We start from the raw sequence: 22,962 nt of genomic DNA on the forward strand, positions 1-22,962 counted from the left end.
TACTATTTTCGTTCATTCATACATTAATCATTGAATCAAAAAAAGGTCAACAGAGGTCAACCTCATTCATTCTCGTGCTAGGTAATAAATACGTGCTCGTTCATTCCCTCACTCACTGTCACTGACTGACAGCGTTCGGTAGTGTCGCAGTCGGCTGTCATTTGTTTTAATTTAATTTTCCTTGATTACTCGATTGTGTTTGAGAAATCGTATCACCCAGCACTAATACTCAACTTTTTCGGCTTCGGCTAGTGTCTACGTGACTTTTCAGCATTTCCAGTGACCATGGGTATGTATTTACATTCTAAATTCAAAAACAGGTATTTTTATGTACGCAATCAATTTCTAATTAGATTCTTACTAACTGTTACATTGTCAACCACAATTTAACAGTATCCAACACTACTAATCTAGCGATAATATTCTAATAAATTAAGTACACATGGCCTAACCATTACCTTTAAAATGTTTACCTATTTTATGTTTCTCGTCGTACCGTTTAACCTTTGGTCTTGTTGAATATTCTCTGTTTACTGCTTTGAACTATTGACACTGTAAAGTACCTATCTACTAGGCAATGACTGATGAATAAATTTATTTTTTTAGAATAGAGCTCAAAAGTTTATCAGCCAGCCAGTGTTTTGTATTTTTGCCTTTGATGCATTATTTTAACACAAAACTTAACATGTACTTAGTATGTAGGTAGGTCTGTACTGTATATTAAAATAAAATATGTGTCCAGCAGTGGACGTCATTTGGCTGAAACGAGATGTGTACAACACTAATTTCATGGATTAATAAATGTCTATTCAGAGTGATTTGATAGAAAGGGCTTTATTAATCTAAGTAGAAAGGGTTTAGGATTAATGAGTACTAATTGAGGACTAATAATAATAATGTTCTATAATTTTTGGGTGTGATTTATTTATAGGTGATCATAGGATACTAAAATAATGATTCAACTGGAATCCATTATGATCATCTAGGTGACCTTATCAATGGGTGATCAAAGGACATTAAAGTGTCACCTATGATCACCTGGGTGATCAAAGGATACCAAAGTGTCGCCTATGATCACCTGGGTGATCAAAGGATACCAAAGTGTCGCCTATGAAATGATCACCCTGGGTGATCACTAATTCAGTTGATCAAAGTTAGATTATTAGTCAAATTAAATTACTAATAGTCCCGTTTGTCCCTCATACTAAGCTAAATTATGCTTGTGTCACGAGTGGGCTCACCGCAATAGTCGAGCGGCGGCGGGGACCGAACCCGCGTTCCTCGGATCACGAGTCGGCCAGTCCGACCCCTTCACCGTTCGGCTATTGTGGCTTTTTATAGTGGAATAGAACGATTTACAGACCAGCGTCTTGGTGCCACTATAGCATAAGGTCCTGTCATCAATGACAGTGTCATCAGTGACGTCAGCGTCAGACCTCAGTGGCGCCATTCTGGTTCGTGAAAATACGATAGTCCTCGTACCTCTTCAGTGTTTACCAGTTGGCGGCACTGTCTTAACCACTACGCCACTAGTGAGTGACAGGACCTTACTCCACAGTGGCGCCAACTGGTGGCAAATACGATAGCTCATTTGAGGCCACTGATCTACCTTCCTGCTCTCTGTAATCCTTCAAGAACCTACCAGCTAAGCGAGACACCATGGATATCAATTTGTTATAGATCGTTTCATCCACGAAGACGCGCCCCACCAATTTTTGGTCGAGGGAAGCGCGGAGTGCGGGGAGTTTAATCCGAGCAATCCGAGCGTCATTATTGTAGTGTGCGTGTGCACTCATGGATGATTTAGCGTGTACCGATAACACTCAAACATTAGCGGAAGAATGGTGGGGCGCGTCTTCGTAGATGAAACGATCTATACCGCGCGGTCCCGCGATACCGCAGTGTCTCGAGACGAAAGTCTTTGAACAGTGTGTTGCCAGTGATGGTATATGGATCTGAAACGGTCGCTTACTATGGGCCTCATAAGACGGCTCAAGGTCACCTAAAGGTGGAGCGGGCTATGCTCGGAGTTTTCCGAATGATCGCATCAGAAATGAGGAGATCTGCAGGAGAACCAAAGTGTCCGATATAGCCTTGGATTGCTAAAATCAAGTGGCAGTGGGCGGGGCACATAGCTCGTAGAGATGGCCGTTGACACAGAAAAGTTCTGGACCGGTCGTTGTGGAGATTCTTGGGGAGGCCTTTGTCCAGCAGTGGACGTCATTTGTCTGAAACGAACGAACGAACGGTCAAGCGACCACTTAGGTTTTCTCGAGATAAGCTCGTGTCACCCCACTGCATCTCTGTATACCTATTTACCTTTAAATAACATATTGAGAAGTATTTTTCGAGGTAGATAGCTCAGAATAAGATTTCAATGCTACACTATCGTGAAAGATAACCTATAGTTTATCAATACCTGTTGCTATCTATTTAATATAGTCATCCAAGTGATTATATGCTTTCCTCGGGCTCTATTTATTGAATATATTTTCTGTGATTTTGATTATGATCAATCGTTTCATCCACGAAGACGCGCGCCTCCATTCTTCCGCTAATGTTTGAGTGTTATCGGTACACGCTAAATCATCTATGAGTGCACACACACACTACAATAATGCCGCTCGGATTGCTCGGATCAAACTCCCCGCACCCCGTGCGACCGAGACCAAACATTGCTGGGGCGCGTACGAGTGGATGACGCGATCTATAATGATATTAATGATCGTCCTATAAACGCCGTAGGCCGTGCCACAATGCTTACTATAGAAATGTACTGTTGTGTCTCCTTCAGATAGTGACGTCGGCGTATGGACGTCGATAGGAACATTTGACGCTGGACGTTTCGTACGTCGCGTATAGCGTTGAATAGTAGACCATATCCGTAGACCGTGATGAAGGATCCAAGGAATCCACACGATATTAAATTTAAAAACACCCTAGCCTAACTCCTGAGTCCTGACTGTCCCCGCGGTCTGAGAATAAGCAAAGTATTTCCTGACTCACTTTCCCGCTCACTTACTTAAGCTTCAGCCAAACCAAAGCGAATCAATGACAGGACGCGGGTCCTGTCATTGGTCGCATCGCACGTCCTGTCAATGACAGGCTGTCATTGGCTTAAGCACGCGCAGTGATCGCCATCGCCGACGCGATCTGCACGCGTTGGTTTGGCTGAAGCTTAAGTAATTTATATTATTACAAGTAATGTATGTATTAATAAATAAATGTATGTTGTTCCAGCCGCCAACAACCCTTACGGGAACCTGTTGAAGACCATCGACATCAACGGGAAAACCTTTAAATACTTCGACCTATCGTCCTTCGGGACCAAATATGGTAAGTACCTAAATTTTAAATAAACAACTTGAAAAAATCGAACTGCCTAAGGCGGGACTCGAACCCACGACCTCGTAATAAACATCCATCCATCCTTACAAACTGACAAACTATAAAATATCTCTAAAATATAACTCAAAGGTGACTGACTGACTGACATAGTGATCTATCAACGTCCTATCCGTCCAGTGCACTCTACGGATCGGGCTGAAAGGCATGCAGGTAGATGTTATTACGTAAGCATCCCCTAAGAAAGGATTTTACGAAACTCCACCCCTAAGGTGGTAAAACGGGATCCACGCGTACGAAGTCGCGGGCACAGCTAGTAGTAGTATAAATAGATTTGAACTGCGACACGCACCAAGGAACCTCTTAATTTAATATCAATTGTCATTCATTTATGACTCTAGTCATTGGAATGCGCTGTATAAAATACACTCGGCGTCAAAGAAATCGCACCTCCCGCGACAGTAACTTTAAAGATTTTCTTCTAACACAATCATGGTGCCGCACCACTTAAGCGTAAGGCTGGTTTTAGTGTCACGCGGACTGTCAGTGCGGATCGCTCCGCACAGCCATCGCTAACTGCATATCGCTTTAAGAAAAAACAAATTAAGCCTATATAGATAGCTCGCAGAATTGCTAAAATCAAGTGGCAGTGGGCGGGGCACATAGCTCGTAGAGACGATGGCCGTTGGGGCAGGAAAGTTCTCGAGTGGCGACCACGGGCTGGAAGACGTAGCGTGGACCGACGATCTGGTAAAGGTCGCGGGAAGAGCCTGGATGCGGGCAGCGCAGGACCGTTCATTGTGGAAAACCTTGGGGGAGGCCTTTGTCCAGCAGTGGACGTCATTTGGCTGAAACGAACGAACGAACGAACGAAGATAGATGGGCACCATCACTGGTAACGTTACTATCACTAGATTAGTAAGACACGGGTCTTAACGCGACGTTTATTAATGAGTTACATTATGTACTCACGGCTTGACGTTTCGGCTGCGATGCTGCAGCCGTGGTCACAAGCAGACTGTAATGGAACGCGAAAGTTTAAAATCTTATATTATACTATCACTAGATCCTTCTAATTACACATTTTTGGGGTAAAAACCTTTCCTTTAATGAAATGAAGTTTAGAACTAGGCTTTTAAATGGTGCCAATATTGGTGGGAAATGGGGATGCATACGTTTGAAAGTACTTGTCGCGGGAGGTGCGATTTATTTGACGCCGTGTGTAGCTTGTAAGAATTGCCTCAAGCAAATGATGTTTTGACCGCCTCTGTGGTCTAGTGGTAAGACCACCTGCTTCAGACGCAGAGGTCCCGGGTTCGATTCCAAGTGGGGGCAGATTTTTCTGTTCGGTTTGGTTGGTGGTAGGGCTTGTTCTAAGTCCGCCTGGCTAGCTACCACCATCTTACCTAAGTCTGTCGCCATAACAACAATGTTAACAGCATTGTTGTGCTCCGGCAGTTAGAGGTAAGATAGCCAGTTCCTCCGTGGTTGAGGATTCCGGGTAAAGCTCGCTTCCACCTTCGGCCTCGGCCAGCGACTGATGGCCAATTGGCCGATTTCTCATACAAATTAGAAGCCGGTAAGTCTGTAGTTTGCGGGGATTCTAAATGATAATGATGATGATGTATTTAATAGTATAGGTATCATCACATGATCTTGATGTTATCTTTGATTTGAAGCAATAAACTCGACTCGTCAGAGATAAGGAAACACCAACGCGTCTGTTCTCATTTCATTATATGACAAATATTATACAGTAGATAAAGTGAATTCATTTTACATTTTTAATTGACTTAAAAAAGCGACTAACTGTCGACTCTACACAACATCTAGACAGCCAAGTGTCCAGCCAAGTTCTACAGCAGACAGTGGCAAAATTCATAACATAAAAAATCTACCGCAACAAAAGGGCGGATGATCTTGAAACCTTCTCTTGAAAGATCTTGAAATCTTTTATGACACCACCACCATGTGGATTTAAAGAAACACCACTAGAAATCTGCTTCCAAAATACTAATTTTGTGTCTTAGATTCCTACGGCAGCTAAAATAAGAGTTGATGATATTGAAAAGGCTGAACCGATTTTTTTAAACATGTCTAAAGAAAATAGCTAGAACTTTTTTATGAAATATATCTAACAAAAATCGCTACTAAACAATTGAAGTAATATTATAACTCAATGTAGCAAACTTGCTATTGAATACACGGTGTTACTTTGCATTCTTGCAATACTTACAGAGGTAACTTAAAATATAAAAAATACCGCATCCAAATCGATTCACTGGTTTAAGAGTTACGGTGCCACAGGTAGAGACATACACCCTTCTTTTTGCATCGGGGGTCCTATAGCAGATATTTTAATAGCGTTATTGATAAAAATAACCGACAGTTATTTCCTTTTTCGTTGGCGGTGGCACAAATGCCTTACTCTTATTTTTCTTTTTCCAGAACGGCTGCCATTCAGCGTCCGAGTCCTGCTAGAATCCTGTGTGAGGAACTGCGACAACTTCCAAGTTCTCCAGAAGGATGTGCAGAACGTTCTGGAATGGGAGCAGAATCAAGCCGTGGAGGGGGGAGTGGAAATCGCCTTCAAGCCTGCCAGAGTCATTCTACAGGTGAGTAAAGCTATATATTTTCGCTCGTTCGTTCGTTACAGCCGAAAGACGTCCACAGCTGGACAAAGGCCTCCCCCAAGGTTTTCCACAAAGACCGGTCCTACGCCGCTTGCATCCAGGCACCTCCCGTGACCTTCACCAGATCGTCGGTTCACCTAGTGGGAGGCCTGCCCACACTACATCTTCCGACTCGTGGTCGCTACTCGTGAACTTTTCTGCCCCAGCGGACATCAGCTCTACGAGCTATGCGCCCCGCCCACTGCAATTGTAAGTATATTTTAAAGACTGTAAACCCTTGTGGACTGTTGTGGACGCCCTCTGCCCCATCTAGGGGACATAGGACCATAAGTCAAAGTAAGTCAAACCCTTGAAAAAGAGGCTGACAATTGTGACTGAGTTTCTTGCGCTGCTTCTTCTCAGCACTGGCCCATTTATTGTCCCGAAGCAGTGGTAGGGTTAATACTGGGACGTGTGAGTGCTTTTTAAAGCCTACATGCAAAAATAAAATGAGTTTTATGATTTTTTATGAGTCATTATCCGGCTTGAAGGACCAAGAAGGGTTTAGGAATGGAGGTCTCGTACTGGTAATTCATCATCATCATTTCAGCCATAGGACGTCCACTGCTGAACATAGGCCTCCCCCAATGATTTTTACTGGTTGGGTTATTGGCGATCAAGCTGTAGATCCTGGCTACACAAGAGTTGTAGCGGTGGGAAAGAGAGGTGGGAATAGTCCCGTTGATGTCAAAAGTGGGTATTTTAGTACAATTTATAGAGAATTTCTGTTTTGACAGCTCAGAAACAGTGCCTACATTAATCACCTCGATTGAATATCCAATTTTTCGTATCACTATACAAAGAAAACAATAGAAAAAGTATACTTATTAAAAAACTAATTAATTATTCATACATGACCTTGCAGTCTATGTAGTGACGACATCACTTTCCGTTTAGTTCAGTGGGTGTGTCTATTCCATACTTACAAATGTTTTTGTAATTGTTTTTTGTAAACCGTTAATGAACTAAAGTCGCTGACATAGCCCGATGGATTAGCAAGTTGAAGTGGCAACGGGCGGGGCACATAGCACGCAGAACTGACGGCCGATGGGGCAGCAAAGTTCTGGAAAGCGTAACGTAGGACGTCCACCCACAAGGTGGACCGACGACCTCATAAAGGTAGCAGGAAGGCGCTGGATGCAGGCCGCCCCCAACCGGCCATTGTGGAAATTATTAGAGGAGGCCTATGTTCAGCAGAGGCCTTCCTATGGCTGAAATGATGATGTATTGTTTTTGTAATACATAAAAAAGACTTAATTTCATGTTCATCGTGTAAATGGTCCCTTTTCTAATTATTTATGTGGTCATCGGTCCACTTTGTGGTTGGGTGGACGTCTTACGTTTTCCAGTACATGGCCTCCAGAACCTTGCTGCCCCATCGGCCGTCAGTTCTGCGTACTATGTGCCCTGCCCATTGCCACTTCAGCTTGCTAATCCGTCGGGCTATGTCAGCGACTTTTAGTTCGTTTACGGATAAACCACAAAAATAACAATCTTTGCTTTTTATAATATATATTATGATTTTTGTATGAATTTAAACGTATTAACACAACGTATCCGCCAGACTTACATGTTACGTTTCATAATGAATTACCATACAATTTGATTGTTTTTCTTAAAACACGTTTGTATTTCCCAAGGCTGGTGTGAAAACGTGTAAAAATATTGTCCCAAGAATGGATATTACGAGGCTATGACCAATTTTTTATTTGGTACAGTCAGCGTCAAATAGTCCGTGACACCCAAAGTGGCCAAGAAGTTGACAACACAATATTATTCTAATTGTAACAAAGTTCGTGTTGCGAACTGTTTGGTTACTTTGGATGTGATTATTTGACGCTGACTGTATTTTTGAATACCTTTCAATAATAGAAAAATTGATGAAAAGTTCTCGTATGGCAACTAAGTACGGCCTGGAAGACGTTGTGTGGGCACGCCCTCCACTAGGTGTACCGACGATCTGATGAAGGTCGCGGGCGCAGGATCGATTGTTATGAAAATCCTTGGGGGAGGCCTTTGTCCAGCAGTGGATATCATTTGACTGAAACGAACGAACGACAGATATTGTCCTTTTGCTGTGTACTACTAGTAAATGACCTGCTGCTGACGATGATGATGATTATGCTGCTGATGATGACTATCACTTTACAGGGCAAATAATGTACCATCCTAGACTGCATCTCAGTTAACACCAGGTGCGATTGCGGTCAAATACCTGCCTTGTTCTGCATCAAAAAGATACCATCCTCCTGCAGAGAGACTAAGTGATCTGATGATGATGAGGGTGATGAAGATGGATATCTACTTCTTGTCGTATCGACAACAAACATAAACAGTGTCAGCCCAAAACTCCGCCACAAGAGTGGTGTTGTCAGTAGCCTTCATTAAATCTTCCTGCGTGCAGTTGCTTGGGCACTCAGGGCACGACATCATGTGCTTCATCGACTGGGGAACAAAACCGCACCTATTTTTTTTTTATGCAGGACAAGGCAGGTATTTGATCGCAATCGCACCTGGTGTTAAGTAAGATGCAGTCCTAGGATTGTACATATCTGCCCTGTAGTAGGGAATTTAGTGCAATGATTTGTATGGAGACCCCTCCACTTTGGTATAGAAGGCTCATTTTTGCAACAGTGGTTCTTTGGGTGCTCCTGAGTAGATTTCCGTCGGTAGACATCGGGAGCCCCCCCTGTGGTAGCAGGGGGAGGGGGGGCAAGTTTCCTTCCGCCGCGCTTCACTTTAAGGCCCATATCTTCAAAACTTAGGGTATTAGGGCAAGTCTGGTATCATTTTCGGATAATTAAAGGATGGCGAATTCATTTCCAGAACAAATTTTTTGCCTTTTCACGCAAAAAATTAGAAATATGGAGTAAAATTCACAAAAACCAAAAAGTATTTTTTTAAATAAACGTCGTTTACTTTTAAACCACTGAAGATAATCTAATAAAAAAAATATGACCTGAAAGCTATATTTATCAGGATTATAAAAATATAACATTGTATGGTACTTTTTTCGCAAAAAGTAGGTGAAAAAAAATTTTTCTTCAGGACACAGCGGGCGAATTTTATAGCGCATCGGAAAAAAATATTTATTTTATTCATGAATTCATACTATTTGGTTCATAAGCAAGCAAGGATTATTATTTTAGAATTTATTTAGAATTGCTAGCACATAAATTTACCATAATTTGTATTTTTTCGTCAATTGATTTTGAACTCTATGTGTGAGACATGAGGTTGAAAATAGCTTAAATACTTTTTAATATTGAAAATATCATAAGAAGAAAGCACTAAATAAAGAACTATAATTTGTCTAAACGTTTTATTGATTATTATTATTTTAATTAACACTTTTATTTCTACATACTGTGATTTAACGGAAAGGTAAGTGTGAGGAAAATGAGGTTTCACAATCATAGTACGGGAGATATTTTTAGCACAAAGGTAACGGCTGTGACTTCTGTTGTCAGGCCCATTTTGTGGGACTTGTGGTTCGTTCCATAATGCCCAGTTTGCGTACCAGTAATTGCTTGGGCTTAGGTACCTTTTATTTCCGCTGAATGAGTTTTCTCCATGACCCTGTGTTTCCCTTTAGGAATGATTTGGAGATGCTTATCTTATATCGTTGGAGCTTTCCCATTCAGCACTGTGCTTCTTGGATATGGCCATATTATGGCCATGAGGTATGCCGTTAGATAAAGGTAAGTATCAGTTCTGACCCAATAGGTATCGCCTCTGTCCCTAGTTTCGCTAGACTGTCGGCTCTTCCATTGCATTTGATCCGTGTACCTATGTCCAGGTATCCCACATCAGGGACACTTTCATGCCTTCCGAGTTTGTTCATCTTTACGATTGCATCTAGAATAATTCTAGACTCAACCTTCACTGAGGCGATGGCTTTTTGTTTGAGTGCTGCCTGGCTGTGGATCAGGATGTAAATATTGCGTTTTTTACACCCCTGTTCTTTAGTGCACACATATTATAGCGTAGAATTCAGCTTGAAACACTGTAGCACACCTCCTTAAGCGTTTACCATGTTCGAAGTGTTTACAGTAGACTCCCGTTCCCAATGCCATCTTTGCAGTGGCGGCGTAAGTCCTACGGCACACCCTGGTAACCCCCACGATTTTGGGGTTACCTACCGATTCCAAGATTGAAAGACAATGACATAGATCGCAGACTTGCTATGCAGATGCGCCAGTGAGTGCTAATCTGTGCGACATGTGTCACCCTCTAATGCTTGGCACCCGGGGCGATCCACTTACTTATTAGATCAATCCAAGGGGTTCGCGTATAGGATTAGTTGCAAGCAACCGACTCAGTCTTCCCTTTACCCGACTGGTTGGAGGTGGACCAGAGCCGATAGCAAGATGGAGCCTACATGGACCGGTTTGCCCGTAGCTGCCGAGGCTTGCCTGGAAATGGTGAGATGTAAGTGCAAGAAGTAATGCAGAAGCTGGTGCTGTCTGAAAAAAACAACTAAAAATGTCACAGCCGTAACCTTTGTGCTAAAAATATCTCCCGTACTATGATTGTGAAACCTCATTTTCCTCACACTTACCTTTCCGTTAAATCACAGTATGTAGAAATAAAAGTGTTGATTAAAATAATAATAATCAATAAAACGTTTAGACAAATTAAAGTTCTTTATTTAGTGCTTTCTTCTTATGATATTTTCAATATTAAAAAGTATTTAAGCTATTTTCAACCTTATGTCTCACACATAGAGCTCAAAATCAATTGACGAAAAAATACAAATTATGGTAGATTGATGTGCCAGCAACTCTAAATAAATTCTAAAATAATAATCCTTGCTTGCTTATGAACCAAATAGTATGAATTCATGTATAAAATAAATATTTTTTTCCGATGCGCTATAAAATTCGCCCGCTGTGTCCTGAAGAAAAAATTTTTTTCACCTACTTTTTGCGAAAAAAGTACCATACAATGTTATATTTTTATAATCCTGATAAATGTAGCTTTCAGGTCATATTTTTTTAATTAGATTATCTCCAGTGGTTTAAAAGTAAACGACGTTAATTTAAAAAAATACTTTTTGATTTTTGTGAATTTTACTCAATATTTCTAGTTTTTTGTATGAAAAGGCAAAAAATTTGTTCTGGAAATGAATTCGCCATCCTTTAATTATCCGAAAATGATACCACACTTGCCCTAATACCCATAGTTTTGAAGATATGGGCCTTAAAGTGAAGCGCGGTGGAAGGAAACTTGCCCCCCCTCCCCCTGCTACCACAGGGGGGGCTCCCGATGTCTACCGACGGAAATCCACTCAGGAGCACCCAAAGAACCACTGTTGCAAAAATGAGCCTTCTATACCAAAGTGGAGGGGTTCTTGCACTAAATTCCCTACTACTGTTAGTGCCTATTCACTCTCGCCTTGAAAAGGCCCAGATTATAGTGTTCAGAAAGACGGCAGCGGGCAACGAATTCCAGTCCCTAACTGTTCGCATTATAAAAGAATCGTCGAAACGCTTAGTGCAAGCTGGATTATTATTGATTGATGGATATTATTCTTCCCCAGGACCTCACAGGCGTCCCAGCGGTGGTAGACTTCGCAGCCATGCGTGACGCCGTCAAGCAACTAGGCGGTGACCCTCAGAAGATCAATCCCATCTGCCCAGCTGACCTGGTGATTGACCACTCGGTGCAAGTCGACTTCGTAAGATCGTAAGTCGTCAGTCTACTGATATTTATAGTTAGGTTTTCACATTTATTAATTTTCTTTCATTATCCGGCTCGAAGGACCATTCATTTATTTAATATTTGGGAAACACAGTTACAACGTAATTTAAATTAGGTGCAGTAAAATAACTCACATACTAATCAAGTTTCCACAATGAGGATCAGTACTGTTGTAGAAAATTCAATAAAACTAGTATCTACGTTAATCTTTAAGACATAAGAAAGATATATCTTTTTGAATTATCCAAATCGGACCATTACTTACGAAGATATTAAGTAATAAACATAGCCCGTTTTTGCCGCTAAAAGTCAACGTACGCAAGGCCGCGTGACGTCATTATATCCGAATCGAGCGCAGCCGGCGTACTAATAGGATGGAAAATATTTTTTTCCGGCTAAACTATCAGTTTTAGAAAAAAACTTTTAATAACATTTATTCTTCAAAATAAAGTAACCTATCGACCAGTAATTTTTAAAAATAAAAATTGTGAAAAATAAGTATTGCTATGTCCAAAAACCACATTTTCATAGGATTCGATGCAATGCGGAGACGCGGTTGGGGTGAGTGTAACTTAATGATTGTTTGTATTGAACATAATTATACTTAATATGATGCTAATACCCAGTTTCTGGCCTGGGGGGGGGGATAAGTCATACCCAGCTTATAGCCTGGGGGGAGGGGCAAGCCTTACCCAGCTTCTGGCCTTGGGGGGAACATAACCGACATCATCATAGGTATTGCGTGTACATCGAAATGATCTTCATAGCAATGTCTTGTAGCCTAGGCAGAGTGTATCTGCCTCAGCTATACTTATTGTTAGAAGTAAATAAATTAATACTTATACATTTTTATATTTTACTTGGAAGAAGATATGACTCTAACAACACTTATGTACACTTTATTTGAATAAATCGCCAAATATACCACCGCGGAGACCCCAATCGCGTCTCTGCGTTCCATTGAATCGTATGAGCGTATGGATTTTTTGCGTTATTTTTCACAATTTCCATTTTTAAAAATTACCTATCGATAGCTTACTTTATTCTGATGAATAAATGTCATTACAAGTTTTTCTCTAAAACTGATAATTTGGCTAGAAAAAAATATTTTCTATCCACGCAGTACGCCGGCAGCGTTCGGATCGGATATAATGACGTCATCGTCCCCGCGCCGGGCGGTCAGTGAACTTTTTTAGTAATTTGGCCATAACTTCGTCAATTTTTGTCGTAGAACAAAAATTTTTTCACTGTGTATTAAGGATTTCTTAGCCCTATAAATCTGCATTCACAGCTAAAAATCGAAATGATCCTCATTAAATAATATGTTGGGCTAACCATGAACTACATTTTGGTCTTTCTTTTGTGGTGCCTAGAGTGCGATTAGATTTTTTGACCCATTACTTTTCTGAATTCTCAGAATAGTGTCAGTTTCTTGCGCTGCTTCCTCTCAGCACTGGTCCATTTATTGTCCCGAAGCAGTGGTAGGGTTAATACTTGGACGTGTAAAAATGATTTTTAAAAGTCTACGTATTTGTAAAAAAATCGTAACAATAATCGTTAGTGTTGTATTTGTATGTTTGGAAGTGCAAGAATTCAATGATTCTGTACTGTCAAAACTTTATTAATTTCAGACCTGACGCTTTGAACAAAAATCAAGAGCTAGAGTTTGAGAGAAACAAGGAAAGGTTCCAGTTTTTGAAGGTAATTTTAAGCAATATTTTAATAATTTTGTAATGCAGATTCTTCGAAAAACGCAAAAATATTAATAAAATAATGTTACTGTTTTCAGTGGGGTGCCCAAGCCTTCGATAACATGTTGATAGTGCCTCCAGGATCTGGTATCGTCCATCAGGTAACGTTTACTATAGTCTGGTCTGCGAGCACGTAGAATTTTGTCCAATAACCCCAAGCTACCCATCCTTATCGCTCGCGCGTAATTATGTTGCTGTCGCGCTCGCACACTCACTGCGGGCGCCCGTCGCACAGTCGCGACAGCAATATAATTACGAAGAATACAGTGAATTTTTATTTTTGATATAGTTAAATGATTCTGAAACGTCAAGTGGCAAAAATCTGAAATAATAATACAGTATTGATAGATTGATAGTAAATTCCGAATGAATTGAGGATTCCGAGTGAAGCTCGCTTCCACCTTCGGCCTGATCATCACTTACCATCAGGTGAGATACAGGCCAAGAGCTTCCTCGTTGTGTACTACAAGGTTCGAGACTATATTGACGACAAGGATGCGTGGTCAGTTCAGTCTGCACATATTTGATGTACTTAAATTTGACTATTCTTACCGTTAGATAATTCCCGGCAATAAGTGGTGACTGAGTTTGTTCCGGCGTTTCTTCTCAGCACTTGCCATATGTTTGTCTCGAAGCGCTGGTAGGGCCCAAAAGATAAGGAGACATGTAAAGTGCCCCATAAGGGCTACCTTTTCTTTTTTTATTATTTACATTTTGACGTTCATAAGTGCCACTTGTGGTCTAAACTGAATAAATATTTTTGATTTTTTTTGTTGTGGATGAAAAAAAAAACTTCGTTTTGATTTTTTATTATAATTTACAGGTGAACTTAGAATACCTGGCTCGCGTGGTGTTCACTGGTGACGTGTTGCACCCGGATTCGGTGGTCGGTACTGACAGTCACACCACCATGATCAACGGGCTTGGAGTGGTGGGCTGGGGAGTGGGCGGTAAGTACTTTATGAAACTGCCATCAATATAAAACCATAGTCAGAGAAAAAATAAAAAGATGCCCTTACAATGCGACCCCTTGGTAAATGATTATACAATAATTAACTTTAAAAAAAAATAAAACCGACTTCAAATGCGTGAACACAAAAAAAAACTAAAAATTAAAAATATTGCGTATAAAAAAGTTCATTACCAATTTTCCACCCTTGGGGGTTGTTTTTTCTATTATTAAATTTAAATGGGACCACCCTTGAGGTATTACCTATACGCCGAAAAAAGATTTGTTCAAATCGGTTCATAATTGGCGGAGTTATCGCGTAACAAACATAGAAAAAAAAACATACGGGTCGAATTGAGAACCTCCTCCTTTTTTGAAGTCGGTTGAAAAGGATTGATTTTACTCGATTGGTCCAATTCACAATAAGTGAAAAATTTACAAATTCGCGATTAGTCCAATTCGCGATTGGTCCAATTTGCTATTGGTCCAATTCGTAATTGGTCCAAAATAAAAGGATATCCAAAATGAAAAAAATAAGGAGGTTATTCAACTTTTAATACTATTGCAGAAAAAATTGGACCAATAGCGAATTGGACCAATAGCGCCTAAACTGATTTTACTGTGCAAATGTAAAAAAAACAACAGGAAGAATATCCAAATTCTTAACTCACATTGTTACTCGTTAGAACACCTGTTTAATTATCTTTCCAACAGCTTACACATTAAGAGTAGGCGCACACCGTTGATTTTTAGTTAGCCGATAGTTGTGCCCGATTTTAAATTGTACGAAGAATCGGCCAAATCGAATCGGCGTAGTGTGCGCACTCCCATACTGATCAACTGCCCGACTAAACTATCGGCCGACGAAAAATCAACGGTGTGCGCCTACTCTTACTGGTTGAGAACAAACAGTTAAAATCCACTTGTCCCCGCCAGGCATCGAAGCCGAAGCCGTTATGCTTGGCCAGGCCATCAGCATGTTACTCCCCAAAGTGGTCGGATACAAACTCGTGGGCGAACTGAGTCCGCTGGCTACTTCTACTGATCTGGTGCTGACCATCACTAAGGTACGTGCATTGAAGAACATTAGCAATATTGTAAATACCAATCACTAATAATCGAGATAACCCCTCGTACTAAGCTCAATTAAATATGCTTGTGTTACGAGTGGGTCTACCACAATGGTCCAGCTGTGGCGGGTTCGAACCTGATTTCCTTGTATTTCAAGTGGGTCAGTTTGAAACCTTTCACCATTCGGCTATCGTCGATATTGCTATGACTGAAATTACTTTTGCTGCTACTGATTGTAGCATCAACTGATACTCGTATCACTGACTGCAAAACGACTGACAGATTAGTAAATTTGTTTTTCCTTTTAAAAAAATTGCAAGATCTGTGTCTAAGAAAGCTGCTCTTATTGCCTACTATGGATATGTGGCTTCTAACTTACGCTACGGAATAATCCATTGAGGAAATACGGCAAATGTTAATTTATTACCCATATTTCGTGCTCAAAAAAAATGCATCAGAGCCATCTTCGGCGTCAGTCAAATGGTTAGTTGCAGGCAATTATTTCCTAAACTGCAGTTACTCAATCTTCCCTCATTGTATATTCTTGAAGTTTGTCTATTTGTAAAAAAATATGATTATTATTTTAAATCTAGGATAACCAGACTACATCGCAAAACTCGCAATAAAATAGATATATTACCCCATCATACATCGCGCACTAGTTATTTTTCAAATAGTTTCTTTGTTGTAGCACCTAAAATTTTTAACCATTTACCTGACAGAAAGACTGAATGAAAAATTATTCATCAAATCCAGCATCTTCGACGTAACAGATATCAGCATAGCCGACCGAGTCACGGTGGCTAACATGTGCCCCGAGTTTGAGGCCAACTGACTGACGGACTTATGTAACCACTAACTGATAGATCAACTAACTATGGAAACAACTGAATGTAGAAACTGATTGTAAAAACTACTGACTATAGAAACAACTGACTAGTTGAACTGACTTATAATAAAATATCTCACGACTCGGCTACTGGGTTGCTTTACTAACTTAGGGACTAACGCTACGGGCGTTTGTTAGTCACAAACGATGCTTGCTTAAGTGAAGCAGCAAATCGAACGCACAACGTTGAATAGAGCTCTGTGATTGGTTCGTGTGTCACCCTGTGCGTCCACGCGCACTGTGAGACCTCATAGTAATGTTTGTGAATACGGGCGTTAAACTGAAGTATCACGAATGAAAAATTAATCCTTAATTCCAGCATCTTCGTATCAGAACTCAGCATAGCCGACCGAGCCACCGTGGCTAACATTTGTGTGCCAAATTCAGGGAGAACTGACTGTAGAGACAACTGTAGAAACAACTGACTGTAGAAACAAATGACGGTAGAAACAACTGACTGTAGAAACAATTGACTGTAGAAACAAATGACTTTAGAAACATTTAAATGTAGAAAAAATGTCTAGAAAAAAAAGGACTTAAGAAATAATTGACTGTAGAAACAAATGACTGACTGATTGGACCTGCTTTATTATCTTTATTTTTAAGCTGTGTATATTTCATACAACATTTGTTCGCTCATTCATCGTTCACTCGTTCATTCCAGCACCTCCGCTCTCTCGGCGTGGTGGGCAAGTTCGTGGAATTCTTCGGGCCCGGAGTGTCAGTCCTGAGTATCGCTGACCGAGCCACTGTGGCTAACATGTGCCCCGAGTTTGGGGACTGACTGACTGGTGTAGCAATTGATTGATAAATCAACTGACGAAACAACTGACTGTAGAAGCAGATGACTGTAAAAACAACTGACTGTAGAAACAATTGACTGTAGAAAATTATGTCCTTAGAAACAATTGACTGTGGAAACAACTGACTGTAGAAACAAATGACGGTAGAAACAACTGACTGTAGAAACAAATAACTTAAGAAATGATTGACTGTAGAAAAAAATGCCTGACGGATCCACTGACTGTGACTTATGAAATAGCTTCAGGGGACCTGTTTTTTTATCTTTATTTTTAAGCTGTGTATATTTTATCGTCATTCGTTCGCTCATTCATCGTTCACTCGTTCATTCCAGCACCTCCGCTCTCTCGGCGTGGTGGGCAAGTTCGTGGAATTCTTCGGGCCCGGAGTGTCAGCCCTGAGTATCGCTGACCGAGCCACTGTGGCTAACATGTGCCCCGAGTTGGGGCCAACTGACTGACTGGTGTAGCAATTGATTGATAAATCAACTGACGAAACAACTGACTGTAGAGACAACTGTAGAAACAACGGACTGTAGAAACAATTTACTGTAGAAACAAATGACGGTAGAAACAACTGACTGTAGAAATAACTGACTGTAGAAACAACTGACTGTAGAAACAATTGACTGTAGAAACAAATGACTTGAGAAACATTTGAACGTAGAAAAAAATGACTACAAAAAAAATTACTTCAGAAATAATTGACTGTAGAAACAAATGACTGACGGATCCACTGACTGATTGGACCTGTTTTATTATCTTTATTTTTAAGCTGTGTATATCTTTTCTTCATTCGTTCGTTCATTCATCGTTCACTCGTTCATTCCAGCACCTCCGCTCTCTCGGCGTGGTGGGCAAGTTCGTGGAATTCTTCGGGCCCGGAGTGTCAGCTCTGAGCATCGCTGACCGAGCCACTGTGGCTAACATGTGCCCCGACTTTGGGGCCAACTGACTGACTGGTGTAGCAATTGATTGATAAATCAACTGACGAAACAACTGACTGTAGAGACAACTGTAGAAACAAGGGACTGTAGAAACAATTTACTGTAGAAACAACTGACTGTAGAAACAATTGACTGTAGAAACAAATGACTGTAGAAACAAATGACGGTAGAAACAAATGACTGTAGAAACAATTGACTGTAGAAACAACTGACTGTAGAAAAATATGTCCTTAGAAACAATTGACTATGGAAACAATTGACTATGGAAACAACTGACTGTAGAAACAACGGACTGTAGAAAAAAAAACTTAAGAATCAATTGTCTGTAGAAACAATTGACTGTAGAAACAAATGACGGTAGAAACAACTGACTGTAGAAACAAATGACTTAAGAAATGATTGACTGTAGAAAAAAAAAAACTAGAAACAGATGACTGTAAAAACAACTGACTGTAGAAACATCTGAATGTAGAAAAAAATGACTTAAGAGATAATTGACTGTAGAAACAAATGACTGTCGGATTCACTGACTGATTGGACCTGTTTTATTATCTTTATTTTTAAGCTGTGTTTATTTTATCTTCATTCGTTCGCTCATTCATCGTTCACTCGTTCATTCCAGCACCTCCGCTCTCTCGGCGTGGTGGGCAAGTTCGTGGAATTCTTCGGGCCCGGAGTGTCAGCCCTGAGCATCGCTGACCGAGCCACTGTGGCTAACATGTGCCCGGAATTTGGGGCCACTGTGGCTTACTTCCCGGTGGATGACCGGTCGCTGCAGTATTTGGCGCAGACTAGTGAGTGATTTATTTCATTCATTTTAAGGACGTGCACCCACAAGGTGTACCGACGACCTTCCACAAGGTGGACCGACGACCTCCCACAAGGTGGACCGACGACCTCCAAACAAGGTGGACCGACGACCTCCAAACAAGGTGGACCGACGATCTCCCACAAGGTGGACCGACGACCTCCCACAAGGTGGACCGACGACCTCCCACAAGGTGGACCGACGATCTCCCACAAGGTGGACCGACGACCTCATAAAGGTGGCAGGAAGGCGCTGGATGCAACCGGGCGATGTGGAAGTCATTGGGGAGGCCTATGTTCTGCAGTGGACGTCCTGTGGCTGAAATGATGATGATAATTTCATCATCATTATCACGTTGACAGAGCTTGTGGCTAACAAGGTGTATCCCATCAAAAACAATACTTGTCAAAAAAACCAAGTCTCGCAACTCAGTTGTTCTACGGTAAAAAGTTGTGAGATCCATGTAATTCGCTGGGTGCGAAGTACTAGGTGGGGGTAACATAATCTATCGCAGCGCTCATGGTGGTCAAAAGTAGAAATAATGTAAGCTCTGTCATCAGACGTATCTGTCAATGGCAAAGCGATTCTACTTAATACATTTTAATATCATTAATTAATCGCATGAAAAGGGTCCTACTGGGAACTTGAATAAAAGAGTAGACTGTATTTCGATAGGGCTGGTTTAATAGCCGTTTACAATTTGGAAATAACTAGACTATACAACGTGGTAGTACAAAAATGGGTCACAGTAGTTGTTGTGCACAGATGTTTGCCTTATGATGAGGGCGTGAATTATTGAACTCTGCCCTTGTTTTGTTCTTAATTCTTCTACATCTCGAACTTGTCCAGCCAATACCAACAACTTTCCTTTAAATACGGTTTGTAGTTGGAATTTGATATTGTAACACTCACAAACCCGGTCTTCAAAACAATACTGATTTCCATCTGAAAACGATATTTAATTTATTACTAGCGATACAGGAACATTTAAATATATTTACTGTTATATAATGAAACCGTTAAAGTAGCTTTTTCTTTTNTATAACGTCACTCGATTTTAACGTAAAATTCTTTATAACGTCACAATTCCTTGACCTCGTTGGTTTACCATGTTTCTATCTGATTAACCATGTTACGTTATACAACGACAACTCTCTATAACGTCAAAAAATGCTCAGTCCCTTGAGTGTCTTATGTTCAAGTTGTATCTTCCTGCACATTTTATTAAATGCTGTTGAAACATTGTTAAACAAATAAAATAAAATAAATAAATAAAGAGTTTACATTGTATTACTTCCACTGGCTCTGGCAATCATTTGTTTTCATAAACATTATTGTTTATCAAACCGTAGGCAGCTTATTCGCTGGGTGCGAAGTACTAGGTGGGGGTAACATAATCTATCGCAGCGCTCATGGTGGTCAAAAGTAGAAATAATGTAAGCTCTGTCATCAGACGTATCTGTCAATGGCAAAGCGATTCTACTTAATACATTTTAATATCATTAATTAATCGCATGAAAAGGGTCCTACTGGGAACTTGAATAAAAGAGTAGACTGTATTTCGATAGGGCTGGTTTAATAGCCGTTTACAATTTGGAAATAACTAGACTATACAACGTGGTAGTACAAAAATGGGTCACAGTAGTTGTTGTGCACAGATGTTTGCCTTATGATGAGGGCGTGAATTATTGAACTCTGCCCTTGTTTTGTTCTTAATTCTTCTACATCTCGAACTTGTCCAGCCAATACCAACAACTTTCCTTTAAATACGGTTTGTAGTTGGAATTTGATATTGTAACACTCACAAACCCGGTCTTCAAAACAATACTGATTTCCATCTGAAAACGATATTTAATTTATTACTAGCGATACAGGAACATTTAAATATATTTACTGTTATATAATGAAACCGTTAAAGTAGCTTTTTCTTTTTGTTTTACTGTAAAACTACAACTATAAATGAAGTAAACAAACCCTGACACAATCAAAATTAAACACACTTTTTGGACTTACCTCATTTGACTTGAATGACCAAAATGATTTCAAAACCTTTTTTCCACCCAAATCGTGGTATCGCAACAATTTATTAGTCGAAAATATTTGTTATTTTTTCATTTCGATATTTTTTCACAAATATACGACCTAAATGGACTTATCACGAAATGTATGGACTTATCACGTTAAATCGATAAAATCGCGCGGTTGCATCGTTTCGCGGCGCGCATTCTAGACCCACAGTCCTCTTGTGGATAACGGTGTTGGTTGTATAATTACTTAAATGTTTACATAAGGTTTTAATTGTAATTCTTATTGTACAACTGTTTGTTTTCCTTAATAAAATAAAATAAAATAAATGTCAATGTGACAGAGCCCACAAATTTGTGGACGCTAGTTGGCGCTGTAATCGTGCACAGAGCCAATACCAAGTCCAGGCCAGGAAATCTTTAACGTTTTACATAAATTATTGACTTGGCCATCGCACTAAATAATTTAATTTACACGTGTTTTCATGCGATGGCCAAGTCAATATATTTATGTAAAACGTTAAAGATTTCCTGGCCTGGACTTGGTATTACATGGATCTCACAACTTTTTACCGTAGAACAACTGAGTTGCGAGACTTGGTTTTTTTGACAAGTATTGTTTTTGATGGGATCTCATTTCTTTTTGTATTTTGTAGACAGCAGTTATGTATCTAGAAAACTGGACCGAAATTGAAAAATTTTACTCGACTTGGCGGTTGCACTACCGTGCCCCCAAATATTTTAGTTTTTCCTTGATTCATACACCAAACACTACTTATATTCCAAATTTGAAGCTTCTAGGTCTGCTAGAAGTGCCTTAGAGTTTTGATGATCGGTGAGTCAGTGAGTGAGTCAGTGAGTCAGTGAGTCAGTCAGTGAGTGACAAAATTAAGTAACTTTGACCCGTTATAATTCTTAAACTACTGGTTCAAATTGAATGAAATTTTAAATATACCGTGTCTTTACAATGCCTGCATAGCTAATGAAAATTCAGCCTTCTAGTTTTATCCACAACGAAGTTACAGGCGGTCGAAAATGGCCTGAATTGCTTCGAGAAAAGGATGGTACGGCCGTGCCGCTTTTTTGCTCGACTTGGTGGGGGCACTGCCGTGCCCCCAGATAATAAATTATTTCATTTATTTCTGTGCAAATAAATTAGTCCAATATTTTTCCATTTTCAGACCGTGCCAACGAAAAGATTCAAATCATAGAGGCTTACCTGCGCGCTACCAAACAGTTCAGGGATTATAACAACGCTGAGCAGGACCCTATTTTCTCTGAGGTATTTTTATTTCCTTAGGGCTGATTTTTCAATCGTCAGTTTTAACTTTTATCTGAAGAATAAGTGTGGCAAATTGACAGTTTCAGTATGGGAAATATGACAAAATGACAAATTAATTCTTCAGTTAAAAAATATCTGACGATTGAAGAATCAGCCCCTAAGGCATAGCTTAGGGCTTACTTTTCAATTGTCTTAGTTGTCGGATAACTTTTAACAGAGTAAGTTGACGACGACGCATTGACAGTTTTAATGTCACAATGACAAGTTTATTCTTAAAACAAAACGGATTCGATTTTCCGGACCTACCTACTGATGATGACGAAATAACAGCTTTATGATAAAAATGTTAAGGCGTAAAAATAATAAGGTTTAAATTCGAATCAAAGTTCTTAAAGAATAAAAAAATAAATTCCAGGTGGTAGAACTGAACTTGGAGACTGTTGTGACATCAGTAAGCGGCCCCAAGAGGCCCCAGGATCGAGTCTCCGTGTCGGTCATGAAGAAGGACTTCCAAGAATGCCTGACTAATAAGGTAAGTGATTTTTGTTTTATTGTTATACGATAGACCAAATAAATTAGTTGAAACATGTTGAAAAAATGAGGTTGAATTATGAAAAATAACTTAAATAAATTAAAAATTAAAATATAAAGTAAAATAAAATAAATCCGGCTCGAAGGAGCAGACAATATTCAACCTCATATTTTGGGGGGACAGGTTGAA

The 22,962-nt window shown here is 40.1% G+C and overlaps 1 protein-coding gene across 1 annotated transcript; it reads left to right on the forward strand.

The window, feature by feature from the left end:
• Positions 1-96: 96 nt before the first annotated feature.
• On the forward strand, positions 97-22,811 carry LOC114354080 (cytoplasmic aconitate hydratase). Its single transcript, XM_028306332.1, has 12 exons — positions 97-289; positions 3,241-3,336; positions 5,794-5,960; positions 11,560-11,705; positions 13,352-13,421; positions 13,510-13,572; positions 14,295-14,421; positions 15,357-15,487; positions 17,516-17,611; positions 18,846-18,921; positions 22,141-22,241; positions 22,657-22,811. Exons 1-12 carry the CDS (start codon positions 286-288, stop codon positions 22,804-22,806), a joined length of 1,227 nt encoding a protein of 408 aa, XP_028162133.1. The 5' UTR covers positions 97-285; the 3' UTR covers positions 22,807-22,811.
• The last annotated feature ends 151 nt before the right edge of the window (positions 22,812-22,962 follow it).

Source organism: Ostrinia furnacalis, unplaced genomic scaffold (genome assembly GCF_004193835.3).
Source record: "Ostrinia furnacalis isolate ACB-3 unplaced genomic scaffold, ASM419383v2 OfSCF1914, whole genome shotgun sequence".
NCBI lineage: Eukaryota > Metazoa > Arthropoda > Insecta > Lepidoptera > Crambidae > Ostrinia > Ostrinia furnacalis.